This window comes from Fulmarus glacialis, unplaced genomic scaffold, assembly GCF_000690835.1.
Source record: "Fulmarus glacialis isolate BGI_N327 unplaced genomic scaffold, ASM69083v1 scaffold4857, whole genome shotgun sequence".
NCBI classification, from domain to species: domain Eukaryota; kingdom Metazoa; phylum Chordata; class Aves; order Procellariiformes; family Procellariidae; genus Fulmarus; species Fulmarus glacialis.
Window position 1 is genome coordinate 25412 of NW_009221144.1, and position 13536 is coordinate 38947.

At 37.2% G+C, this 13536-nt stretch overlaps 1 protein-coding gene across 1 annotated transcript in view; it reads right to left on the reverse strand.

Annotated features, from left to right (window-relative positions):
* The window catches only part of WWTR1 (WW domain containing transcription regulator 1), a 48486-nt gene that overhangs the window by 20475 nt on the left and 14475 nt on the right, over positions 1 to 13536 (reverse strand). The window contains exon 2 of the mRNA XM_009580974.1: positions 10038 to 10200. Within this exon, the coding sequence (XP_009579269.1) occupies positions 10038 to 10200 (163 nt within the window). The remainder of the gene's footprint in view (positions 1 to 10037; positions 10201 to 13536) is intronic.

A 13536-nucleotide genomic window follows, 5' to 3' on the forward strand; every position in this document is an offset into this window, starting at 1 on the left:
TATGACTGGACCTTCCACAAAATAAATTAAAACCAAGGTTCAGATTTGCTGGAAACCTTTTTTGTGACCTGTTTTTTGTTGAAAATCATTACATACTTCTGCCTAATCTATGCTTGCAAAAATGACATTGAAGTTTACAAATCTGGACAAATTAAAACAGTGCCCTAGATGAGACAATTCCAAAAGTCAGTCTGAATAGAGTATCTGATTCTTGCTATTATCAACCTTTAGTTTATACATCAATTGATAATGAAGTGTGCTTTTACAGATAATTACCTGCATCTTTCTAGACATTCTCTTTACAGAATCAACACCATTAAAATCTGTGGTCACATTTGTCTCCCATATAATTGTGCCAACACTTAAAATTGCTTGAAACAATTTCCCTCTTTTTTCTCTATTCCCCCTCTCCCCCCATATTTTCTATGCACAACACTGTAATGTCAGGTAAGTTTTATCCTGCAACGCTATCTACTTGGGCAAAAACCAGCATCCAGGCAGAACTTGTGTCTCCTCAAAAGAAGTGTGGAAAAGTATGATGATATAGTTATTACAGGACCAAGACTTCTCACTGCTTTTTCATTTTCCACTGTGTGAGTTCTTCAAACAAGAAGAAAAAAAATTGAATAAACAGTAAGTTGGTTTTCTTAAGGGTAGAGCTACAATGATATGCATGGGGAAACCAGAGAAATATAGTACCTGGAATACCTTTAAGCATGTTTAATATGTCTGATATTGTCTAGATTTCAATTAATAGTGAATCTTTAAATATACTAGTTGGAATGAAAAGAATCCCAACAATGGAAAAATTACCCCTGTGGCATATACATAAGCTTAGTTTGAGCAAAGTTTTCTACCTAACTGCTTTTCCCGGAACTAGTCAACTGAACCAGAGCTGAACTCCTGTACTGAACAGTTCAGTAACACTGTTTTTGAATATAGCTGATAACTCTCCCTCACTAAAGGTTTGAATGAGCCCAGCGAAGTCAAAGGGAAGTCTTGTGTCAACTCCAGTGAGCAACTTAACGATACAGTGACATTCTACAAATCTCTGTTCCTTATGATATAATCATAAGGCACATTTGATGTGCTTTACGCAATTTTATTAATGACTGCTATTATTTATATTTGAATTCTGAATTTGTATTTGAATGCTATGAGGAACATAATGGAGTTTGGGTTAAAAACCAAAAACCTGCAGTTCGTGCTCCAACTAGACTACCCAATATGAATACTGATTTCAGTGCAATGACACTCATCTAATAAATCAGTGACACTTTAACAACTCTTTTCAGCCTGTCGTCTGGGGAGCCTTAGGACTTCTGGACTGTTTTTGAGAGGTCAAAAGGTAACTAAGGAAAATCAGCTGGTCTTCAGTAAGCTTAAATTCACTAGGCAGGGTTTGGCAGTCCCAGTGTAACATTTCTTAAGATTCTGCAAACAAAGGAAAAATATAAAAAGCTCAAATCTACCACTCTATGGTAAAGGAGACTGGATATAACATATCAGGTCAAAAGTATTCACCATTCTAGCGGACAGACTCAGGGTGGCCTTGAATTCAGTTCTCTTGGGGAAAAACAAATTTATTTTGCAAAATGAAGTAAGTCTCTTCAATAAACAGCCATTACACAATTTTCCAGCTCAAATGAAAGCAAGTAAAAATGTGGAGCTAAGTTCCAAACCTGGAGTATGTGGCCACAGTTTCATTGCAGTCCATGGAATTACAACTATTTAGTTCACATCTCAAGTTAGACCTATGTAATTTTCCTTCTCCAGTTAGATGAAAAACGAAAAAAAAAAATTTATTGCATTTGTTTGCTTTGAAATAAATGATGATATTCTAGTGAATTAGTTTTCTGACATTGTAGGAAACCTTTCTGTTGATGACTGCTAGATATATACTAAGCAAGGATTATTTTGTGGGCAAGAGACTCTGCAAGTTACAGAAGCCAAAACATGCCAGTGTAAACTGTTTCTGACATATGCGATGAACCCATTGTACCAACTTTTATTATTTTAGTGTCAGAAGTGTCTGAATGCAACAGTGGATCTTTTTCTCTACTCTGTTCATAGGCAGCCCAGAGCCTAATTCATACGAACTGGCCAGCGTCAGGTGTCACGCAACACAGTTTGATGAAAAACAAATGTCTATAGAGGTTAAAAAAAAAAAAAAAAAAAAAAAAAAAAAAAAAAAACAACCCCAGCCATATTACAGTTTTGACTTAGTCACGACATTATGAAGAAAAAAAGACTAGGCTGCCCTCCTTTTCTCTCTCCGCTTCTGCCAACAAAGAACTGCTTGTTTCACTTATTTCCCAGAAACAGCATTAGCCTTCCAACAAGGTCAGCAAAAAATGCTGCTTTTCAGTTCTGGTGCATTTTGTTCCAAAAGTCTGTAAAGTATTAAACCAAAAAGTTGTGCTATCCCAGTGCACAGAGACTCCTTTATTCAGATTTCTGGGCTGAAAATAGCTATACAGAAATTTCTCAACAGTTTCAACTGTTATGTTAAGTTCTGTGATATTCAGATTTAACTAATCTTTCCTGTCTTCAATGATTCAAGCTTAAAAAAACCCCAAATGAGCAACCTGCAGGTGCAGCATCAAAGCTATGATTTAGCAGGAAGTTATTTAAAAGATTACAGAATTACTCTGTAAGCACTTTTAACAGTAAATCAGTAACAACAAATAACGGTGGGGGCTGCCTGACCGGAGAGACAGCTTTAATGCTAATGATCAATTACTGATGACCATTATTATTTAAAATATTTATTAAATAAATTATTTTTACTTTTGTTTCATGCAGTCTTCAGCTTTTGCATTTCATTCACTTTGAAACTATGAAAATGACAGTCCACTCTTGCACTGGCACATGTTTGGATTACTATCCTTAAAGGGAAATGCTTATACCAACAGGAACATCTTTGTGTTAAAATTAAAAATTACTGGATTTTGAAACAATACCAATGTCTCTTTTGAACACATCAACCTTTATTTCAGATTTACTAGACAGTCAGTTGCTGGTTTAAAGGTGTGTGTCCTTTGAGATATCTGGATTTAATTTACCTGATACTGAAGTTAATTCCTATTAGTGTCTGGAACTATTAGCCACTGTCCTTAAAGCATAAATAAATTACTCCATTTGAAATCTGCCTGATAAATTACTTCTTAGAGGTTTTAACTGCAAACAACAAAAAAACCACCAAGACCCCAAAACCGTTCTTTTCCAGAGCTGTCATAAAATTCTCATTCCCACAGAATGTGCAAGTTTACAATGCTCTCCTATAAGTATTATTTCATTAAGCAGAAGCAGGTGCCAAAAGTATTCACACTGACCAAAACTGAATTGTGTCCACTTCTTTCAGGATATCCAGTAATTAAAAATGACCTGGAACAGGGAGCCTTTCCACTGTGCAGGTGGTGGGAGGGTATGGGCTACACCGAGGGAAAAACATGTTCCTCTCAACATTATATATTCGTAGCCAAATTTCCAGCCAACGCAAACCAAGCCTTACAAAATCTAGACCATTTAATGTATGTTAGTTATCACCAAAATACATACCACCTGTTTTTAAACACTTTGGGAGTTTTGCGTTCTTATCTCCAGAGACTCACTTTGACACAGTAACCAAAACTGCATTTTATCATCCTCAAACAATAGTAGCTACACCTCTTTTATCATGGCAGGATATGGAAACTTTGGCTCATGTGTTTATTGCTCTTAGACAGGATTATTGCATTGTTTTATTGGCTGGATTTCCTGGCTGATTAAAAAAAATGAAAGCAGAGGCAAAGTGCCATAACCCCTTACCATTCGCAGAACAGCTGAAAGCTATTAGATTAATGGATGAATTTCTATAACACAAACAGTTGTCAGTGTGAGAGGCTCTCCACGCTAAATTCTATTGTGTAACACACGATGTCTTTCACCTTAGAGAACCAGTGTATTTAATAGTTAAAATTACCCTGCCTGTATCCCTCGGGTCATGCCTGCTGGTGGATCTTGATAGAGTAAGCTTCTAAGGTAAGGAGCTTTCTCTTCTTTGGTAGGGAAAAAAAAAAAGTAAAAATCAAATAAGCTAATACAGTTGAACTCTCAGGATTAATGCATATACTGACCCTAAACAAATTAATATTGGGCTTTCCACTGTTTTATGCGTGAACTGGTTGATCTATAAAATGGAGATATATATTACCAGCTTGTGCCATGATGTTTTATTTTTTCTTATACTCTATATTTACACACAATCCGATCAGGTGAAAGTGCACGTGTCAAGTGCAACCAAAAGTATATGTAGCACCCTTCTCCCTCTGCTAGAAATTGTTCTCTATTCTTAAGTGTGTATTACACGTTCCGAAACTCCACCACCCACTGCTGATGATACAACACCCATTTTCTTTATGGTGCCAGTCTCCTACCCAATGAAAACATGAGAATTGCAGTAGGACCCTCTAATCTGTCACAAAGGTTTTCAAGACATGATTGCATAAAGCCCTGAGCAACCTGGTCTGATCTCATAGCTGACTCTCCTTTGACCAGGAGGTTGGGTTAGAGATCTCCCAAGGCCTCTTCCCACCTGAGTTATTCTGTGATGGTTACAACCTTAAATTTTGCAAGGCCCCAACCCTCATCCATACGTGGAAACTCATCTAGCTTCTTTCCTTACCTCAGAATAGGCATCCTTACCTTTGCAAGCTCATAACATTATTACTTACCTTCTAGCAGCTGCCCCTCAATTCAGTACATCTGAATGAGTTCAAAAGTTCTCGTAATACCTCTTTGAGGATGCCACTAGCAGGTAACTGATAAAAAACCACCAGCACAGAGATGAATTAAAACAATCTGCTCCAGATACAGATAAGAGTACTGGAACACTGGAAACCTCAGGAATTGTAACATTAAGCATCTTTATGATTTTTTTTTCCTGCAAACATACATATTAATGAATTCATCTTGACAGAACCTGAAAGCACATACAGTTATGAGGTATTACGTCAGTGTTTAGAATTAAGAGTGATCCGGGTACATTTTCTGAAGGCAAGATTAGCTGGGCCAATAGACACTATGCACTAAGACAATAATTTACAAGTTACGAAATTATCAAGTTATCAACCATCATCATAGAACAGCCCACGTTGGAAGGCACCTCGAAAGATCATCTCGTACAAACTTACGTGGAAAATAATAAGATTATGAGGGAAAAAACAGATAGGGTAAGAGAAGATGGCTCAGCTTTAATGCATAAGGGATTTACACAAACATAGCTCTGCTCGTCTCTTTGCTTCACTCCTCGTCACTTCTTCCCTGACAGCCAGCTCATACATGAATGCAGCTTTTAAAAGCCTGTCCACCCATCAATCACATCCCTATGCAAAGACTGATGAGTCGCACAAGTTCTCTTGTGTACCAGAAGTGGAAAATGCAAAGTGGTAAAATCAGGTATGCGTTTCTGTTATTGCTGATGCTGGGCTGTCCACTGTGAAGAGGAAGGCAAAGATAACAGTGGTAGCCAGGCACCAGGGAGCATCAGGGACGTCCAGCCTGGTTGGACTTCAGTGAGTTTAGTTAGACCAAACACACACTTTAACCACAGTTTCTAGTTACATAAATCGAAAGCCCCTATCCACGCCCAAAAAAACTCAAAGGCATTTTACAAAGTGGCAGAGTTCCCAAAACTCTCAAACCACCAAACTCTGGGCATTACTTAACACACAGCTTTGTCACTCATACAGGACTTAGCATAACTGGCCCGTGCAGTCTGCAACTGGTATTTGCTGTAAGGCCTAAATTCTACAACTGACTGTACCATGATGTATGCCACTTTGCACAGAAGGTCCTCTGAGGCTTTTTGCAGATAGAGTCCAGATTTTTTGTAAGAGCTTGCGCATATAAGTTAAAGCTAATTTATACAGATAACATAAATACTATCAGAGGATTTTATTACTTTATGTCAAAATAAGTTGCAATCTGTTAAACTTGAAAAACATTTAAATGAAGACCAGATTGTGCTCACCAACTGGATGAAGAGTACAATCACAAAAGAAATCTCTTTAAAACAGTTTGAAGGGAGCTGGATGAAAATAACAATGGTTTTGACTGTTGCAAAATGTAGAATAGAGAAAGACTACAAAAAAGCAGCATATAATTAAAAATTGTTGCAAAAGAAACTTTTACAAGGATCTGATTTTTTCCCCTAAATCTTGCTACACATAGCCAAAAACCATACTCCCCAATCTTCTTACACCAGTGACTGCCATTAAGGCAGAACAGCTTCCCTAGCTTGGACTTAGGCACTTCCAGAGAACAATTTAGTCATTTAAGTCAAGCAGTAGTTTGACCATTAGCTTAGGTGCACTGCAACTGCTCTCTCCTTCCTTTCATTCACAGAAGTCCATGGAGCTTGGTCTCCTAATTCAGGGACCTAGGTTAGATGCCTAAAATAAAGGTGTACAAATACCCCTCCTTATACAGTCTTTGATTCGACCACAATAATGGAGTTGACTGGCAATAGATAGTTAATACTTTATCTATCAGCTAAAAAAGACTGTTTCAGAATGGGCAGAAAACTAATACATGTGCAGATTCAGCACCAAAGTAAATGGGATTTATGAAGCACTTATGCAAGAAATACAGTGTTTTCTCATTGTCTTCAGTCAGAGGCTGATCATTTTCCCTGTTGGATTCCAACAACAAAATATATAGTTAAAATATTCCTATTAATGTTGTCCTTTCCTTAGTATATCCATCTACAAACTGTCTTAGAAGAACAACAAAGGTAAAATATTTAGAAAAACATACCGAACAAGTTTGAATATATGCTAACCTGCAACAATATGCTTTCAATCTCTGGGACAAATTTCCCTTTTCATTCATTGAATGGCTTCACTGCATTTAGTGGTGGTGTGTAAGTGAGCATAGAAACCTGCCTAGCGTGTATTAGTTTTCTGTAAATTTAACAAGATGCATCGAAGGAAGAAATACTTTCAGATGCCTTTGTTACGTAACATTTAAAAAGCAATGCTTTAAATGTTAGTGAGAAAACTAACACTGCTGAAGTTAAAAGGAAACCAGTATGTGTAGCTCATAAACAGGCAACATAGAACCACAGTGAGAAAAAAGGTAGGAGAATAAGCAGATTTTGTAAGGTATGTCTACTAATTTCAATCAACTTTCACTATATGTTTCTGTGTGTCTCAGGCATAGGCATACTACGATTTGGTATCACTCAGTCACACTCTGTGCTTTTGATAGAATGTTTCTAAATGCCTTTTGTACACTTCCCAGCAAATATTGCTGAAAGGAGTTTATAAACCAAAGCAACAAGCTGTACAGAACAGACTGTATTTTCCATCTCTTCATAAGAAGCATAGCAAGGAAAACACATGTGTTAGTAATTGGAAGTGCAGACCAGTATGCAGACCTGGAATACTTAAATCCTTTTCTTTTAAGTGGCACATCTTCAAAAGAAAAACTTCTTTTAATTCCTACAGTACCAAAAAAACACTAAGGCAAAAGACAGATGCGTAGACTTCATTTGCTAAAAAGTTACAAAATTCTGGCCAGAAGAGTGGCTTAACTTGGTATCCAGTTTCCATTTCTCCTCTGATGTCTGCAAGATGTTGGCACAATCACTTCTGGCTTAGAGGTCTGCCTGCCAGACCAACAAATTGCTCACTTCAATGTCTGAGCAGACCCAAGAAAGCAGATTTAGCAGTAACACTGTTAGCATCACACAAGTGCAGAAAGGCCCTTCCTTTTGGCCAAGAGAATTTCAAAATACAGACATTCTACTTTAGTACTGCAAACTGCACTCACATGTATTTTAAACTGTCACATGAAGTATTCAGAGGTTACTCTATTCTGTTCAGATTACTGCAATCTTGTAATTTCTGTGTGTGTATATATGTGTATATATAGGCACAGTTCCTAGATTAAATCTTTTTCAATATATTTTTAAATAAAAGAGTGTCACACTTGGTGTGTTCAAACAGGGGGATTGGAAAATCAGGGGCTGTGATGCTGAATTTAATAATACGGTGCTGAAAGTGCTACTCAGCTGTGCAAACAGATTTGCTTGCTCCCAAAGTGTCACAGCATGCCTTTCAAAAGCCACCAGAATGAGAAAAAGTTCACCAAAACAAACTAACAAAATATTTTCTCAATTAAATAAATATGGACACTGCAGAAATTTTTACATACTATTTCTAGTGGGCTAACATTCAGGAAATTCAGTTACAGATCTGAACCACTATGCTAAGCACTGTATAAATACCTACCTTAAAAAGTGGAACCTCATCTATAAATGTGAAGGGCACTGAATGAAATATAGTCTGTATTTGATGCGACAGATTTTGAAGTCTATGGAAATGCCCCTGTTGGGCACCTGAAGTCCCTTCAAGAACAGACTCTTAATTAGGTGTATGCTTTTATTTCTAATCCTTTTCATCTTGAGAAAGACCCTCCTCTAAAATTCAGTATACAAGTGTTTCAGTACAGGATTTGGCTTTGATTTACTTCCACTGACAAACTGGGGGAAAAAGCTTGCTGTACACTGTCTTGATTTATGGTACCTCCTTTGTTTTTTAATCAGAGAGAATGTAACAGCTGTCAAAATAAACTAAGGAGTTCGTATGAACAAAAAACCCCACTGTCCTATGCTCACCTCTTGGCCATTTCAGAATTCCTATAAACAGACTGACCTAAAGGCAGCTGTGGTTGAAGTAACACGCACAGAGCAATTGTTAGTTTTACCATGTAGTATGACACACTGCAGTACACCCTAACCTTTTGGATTTTACTCGGGTTTCTTCTTCAGATATCCACTCTCATGATACAATTTGCTACTGTCTGCTACATCATATAACATGTAACATTTTACTGAATATATTCAAGCAGGACAGTTGTGAAAAAGGTAGAAGAAAGAACTGAAGTTTTAGTTACCTCAGGGGACAGCCTAGGTGTTTATTATACATTTAAGACAAAAGTAAATATGTATATTGCATTACTGCTGTTGGTAACCATTGGCAGTCAAGTGTTTACCATTTTCTGGGTATGTGAAAAGACAGCCCTGAACCATGAAATCATGAGACCAACTTACCAGAAATTAACCTGAACAAGAATCTAGCCTGTGTTTTTAAGACTACCTATTTGACATAGTTTTGTGATCTTGAGCCTGTAAGCTGACCTATCTGTTCCTCATTTTCTTGAGTGGTAGAAAAGTTAAAACTGCAGAAGTGAAATATTAGGGATTATTTGTAATTCTCAATTATACATGAAAATGTTTTCTTCCATTTACATTTCTAAAATTTTCAGAGTTTTCGTGGCTTTATTTTCACTAAGGCTCATATCTGGCAAAATTAGAGGAACATAAGTTGATGCTTAAATTTAAGCTTGAAGTGCTGAACAGGAGCAGCAATGAAACCACACCAATTATAGGAAGTCTTTAGGTAATTCATACTGCAGAATAGACTTTTTAGTATTTTGCAAGTAACTTCCAGTGCAGAACCTAACTATGCAAAAAAACCCCACCACCATAAACAAACAAACAAGCAAACCAGCTACAACCTCTGACCTGAAGAAACACAGGGAAGACTGTAGACAGGTATCTAACAGCATTTTGCACAGCAAGCTTTGGAAGTTATACGGTGGGCTTCTGGAGGCTTTATACCACCTCTGAATGAAAAAGCACAGGAAGAGCTTATTTTCCGATGTTTAATACTACATAAAAAATCTGTCACAAAGGCTCTAAAATAAAATGCATGAGATATTATGTTCAATACTACATAAAAAATCTGTCATAAAGGCTCTAAAATAAAATGCATGAGATATTAGAACTTCACCTCAAACAGTACGAATTCACTTGCTGCCAACTCTACAGAGGGGAAAAATAAGAGAAGGGGAGAACATACTGTTAGGCCTGATAGCAGAATCAGAGCTACCCTTCTTGAAGCAAAAATTATTTTGGCAAACAAATTAGTAAAAGGTGGCTCTCCTCTCTCTTTTGTATTTTCACCACAGAGATGACATCCAATACTCACCGAGATTTGGCTGAGACATTGCCATAGACCTCTGTGGTATTGGTGTGGAAGTAGCTGCAGGATGGTGGCTCATGTGATTCAGCGGTTGGTTCATAGTTTTTCGAGGATCTTGCCATGTTGTAATTTTTTCTATGTGACTGAGAAAGAAAAGATAAAACACAAGCTTAACACAAAATGCCCAAATATATTATATACCTGGTTAGGCATAATGTTTACGGAAGTCCTATTTGCTTTTCTTATCCCACATTTTTCTACCCTTCTCATCTCACCCTAACCCATTTGAAATTATCTATCACCTTGTCATTTATTTTTTCTTCTGATCTTCTGCCCCTGCCATTCTAACTTTTTATGCACTACTGTTGAACAATAAACTTTTACTTGAACAATTGGTGAATCCTATTATGACATTGAAAATCTGTAACACACACTCATCTTCCAGATTATTTAATTGTCCAAAAATTATCTACTCTTGTCCTATCAGTTTTTTTCTATATACTCAAATATATGGCCATTCTTCATTCAGCAATATATGGTCATTTTGCTGAGTTTTGAAAAGACAAGTGTTTGTCTTGCCAAATCCAACTGCTTTGTTCCTTACCACACCATGAAAACTTGCCTGTCTGTACGTCTCCCAAGAATATCAAAATATATTCTCATTATCGAAAGGGGCAGATTATGTCCTCATGACTCATGTGTAATCACCAATTTCTCTGTAAAGGCACTAACAGTTTTTATTGCAATGTAGTCAACGTAGGTCAACAATGTATCTACCACCCTAGTATGTAAACCCTCATGTACCTATATTCCCCGGAAAATTACACAGTAGTGCATAAATCTGCATGAGATTTTACAGTGAGATAACTATAAAGTGTGATCTCTGTAAAATATTTTTTCCCACAGAATACAGTGGTGAAGGAACTGTGGTTTTTATTGCAACTGAAGGTTTTCACTGAAATGCATCAGTTTTGAAAGAAACTTATGAGGACAAGGATTTTAAGGATCAGCATGTAATTCTACTTGAAACAAGAAAAGAAAAAGGAACTGTCTCAAAGCAATCAATAGCCTGGTGTCTATCTAGGCACTGCCTGGTTCCATGTCCAGCTTTCTGCCCAACTGACTAACCAGGCTACTGATTACCGGCTGGACATGGATGGGTTTTCCTCTATTAGTTTTTTGCTAGAAAACTTTAAAAGAGGTAAGTCTTTAAGAAAAGCATGTAAAGAAGGATAAAAATGTAAATATTCTGTGTCTGGAAAACCGTTCCAATACACCTTCCATAAAAGCACAATCTAACATCATCTCTCCTGAACTCAAACTCATCACTGCTACTTACACCTCCGTTATTAGCATTGCCATTACTGCTGTGACCACTCCCCGCCTTCAGACTCAGCTGACCACCAGTACTATTTCACAAGCAAGTCCCCGTCTATTGTGATGTTACCACATCCAAACTCTTTACAGTAAGTCTCTGATATTACCAAAAATAATGTAAATTACAAGCAGGAATAAAAAAAGAACAACCTGAACCATTTCTTAAAGAATGGAAAAAAGCGACACTGTCTTTATTTAGTCCATAGCCATTTTCTTTTCGTAATATTTTACATTTAATGTAGTTCCAAAACTGTACTGAAAATCACACTTCCACTTCGATACTTGTCTAAAATTCAGCCTCTAAGCTGTCGAGTCACTTCATTTCTTCATAGCTTCAAGAATATGTTTGTTATCATTCACAATAAAATCACCCACCATTGCTTCTCCCTGACATTAAAACACTTTATTCTCCCCTCGTTGTAAACCTTTATTATATTTTAGCTTTTCTTTTTTTTACTCTTACTTTTCAAGTATAAGAATTCTTGTATCCAGTTCAGTTAAATGATCTTTTTCCAAAATTAAGAAATGGCATTCTGAATGAAAGATGCTGCTATAGCAATAAATTGGGCAGTGTTTTCTGTTAAGTCCTAATTGTGCCTAAATGAAATGAAAAGCATTTTTATTTAAAATTCCATTGTTCTGTTTCCCTGTCATTGTAATTCAAATAAAGAAGCTACACTTAACCAAAGCTATGAATTTTGGAATACCAACATACAACTGAAGATTTTTCCTAGTGAGAAACATGTTTTTAAGCATGAGCTTTAGTGATTAAATACTGCCTTGATGAAGCTTGTATCAAAACACATTTCTCACTTTAAAATGTTTTTTTACATATAGACACTGTAAAATTTAAGCAAAAAGGTTAAAACTAAATCAGACTTTTTTCCCTGTAATGTTTATCTCTACAAACTGAAAGCACAAATTCCCGTTAGGAAAACTTGAAGCACAAGTTAAAGTATTTATGAAGTCAATTGTATTAAGCAACCTGTAACTTGTTCGAACATATTCCTCACTCTAACTACAAATCCGAAACCTTTAACTAGAACTGCCAATTACGTACAATGAGCAGCAACAGGAAGCGCTCTTAACAAAAAGACACACTAGAATACCAAAATGGTCAACTTCAGAATTCCGTCTCATTATCAAGGTTCCTTTCAGCAGCAACATTCTCACATTTCACGGGCATTAAAAGACAACAAAATATGGTAATTCATTTTTTGATTCAGGTGAGAGCTATGAACACATGCAGAGTGTGTGTATGTGTTTTTGTACTTAAGATTTCGAGGATCCTTCTGTTTTAAGTATTTGGGAAAAGAGAACAGGTCTACCCAGTACAGTGCTCGGTCACCCTCACAGGAAAATCGTGTTTTTTGATGTTCAGAGGGAACCTCCTGTGTTTCAGTTTGTGCCCACTGCCTCTGGACCTGTCAAGTAAAGAGGCTGTATGTAACAGCCTGCAGTGAACCAAGCAGATGGAAGCTAATTCATGCATTTCACGCTAGTGTGAAGCACATTAGCTCATTTCACTGAAGTGTGTAGCACAAGACAGTCCCTGGCAAAATCTTTGGTTTGTTTGAGGGAAAGAAAGACGCGAGTCTTGCAGTTCACGCTAAACCACGCTCAGCACTGCCCGCCACCCATGGGTGCAGGGCTTGGCACTGCATATGGCTTCAATTCCAAAGGTGCGAAATATTACCTTCAGTCAACAGGACACGCATTTTTCTTCCAGAATTGTCTTCAAACCCACAAATCTCGGCAGCAAGTACCACACAAACCTTTAAAATTGGGCAGTGGATAGGACTTGCTGGTTTTAGTTCTTTTCTAACCTTTGCTGTTCTTCAAATTGTTGCTACAGCTACCTAATTTCCCACCCTAGTATTGCCAGCTGTTATTTTATTTTATTTATTTATTTTTATTATTTAATTGTGTCTTCTTGCCTGACTGATGGAAGATAATAACCATGTCACAGTGATACAGCACTAACTCCCGGCATCAGCCCTGCTGATGTCATGGCTATGTCACAACAGGCAGCCACCAGCTCCTAGAACCAGCCCTGGTGGTGTCCTGGCTGTGTCACAGCAGACAGAACATTGGTGGTGGCTGTGTCACAGGGGAGTTGTAGGATGGG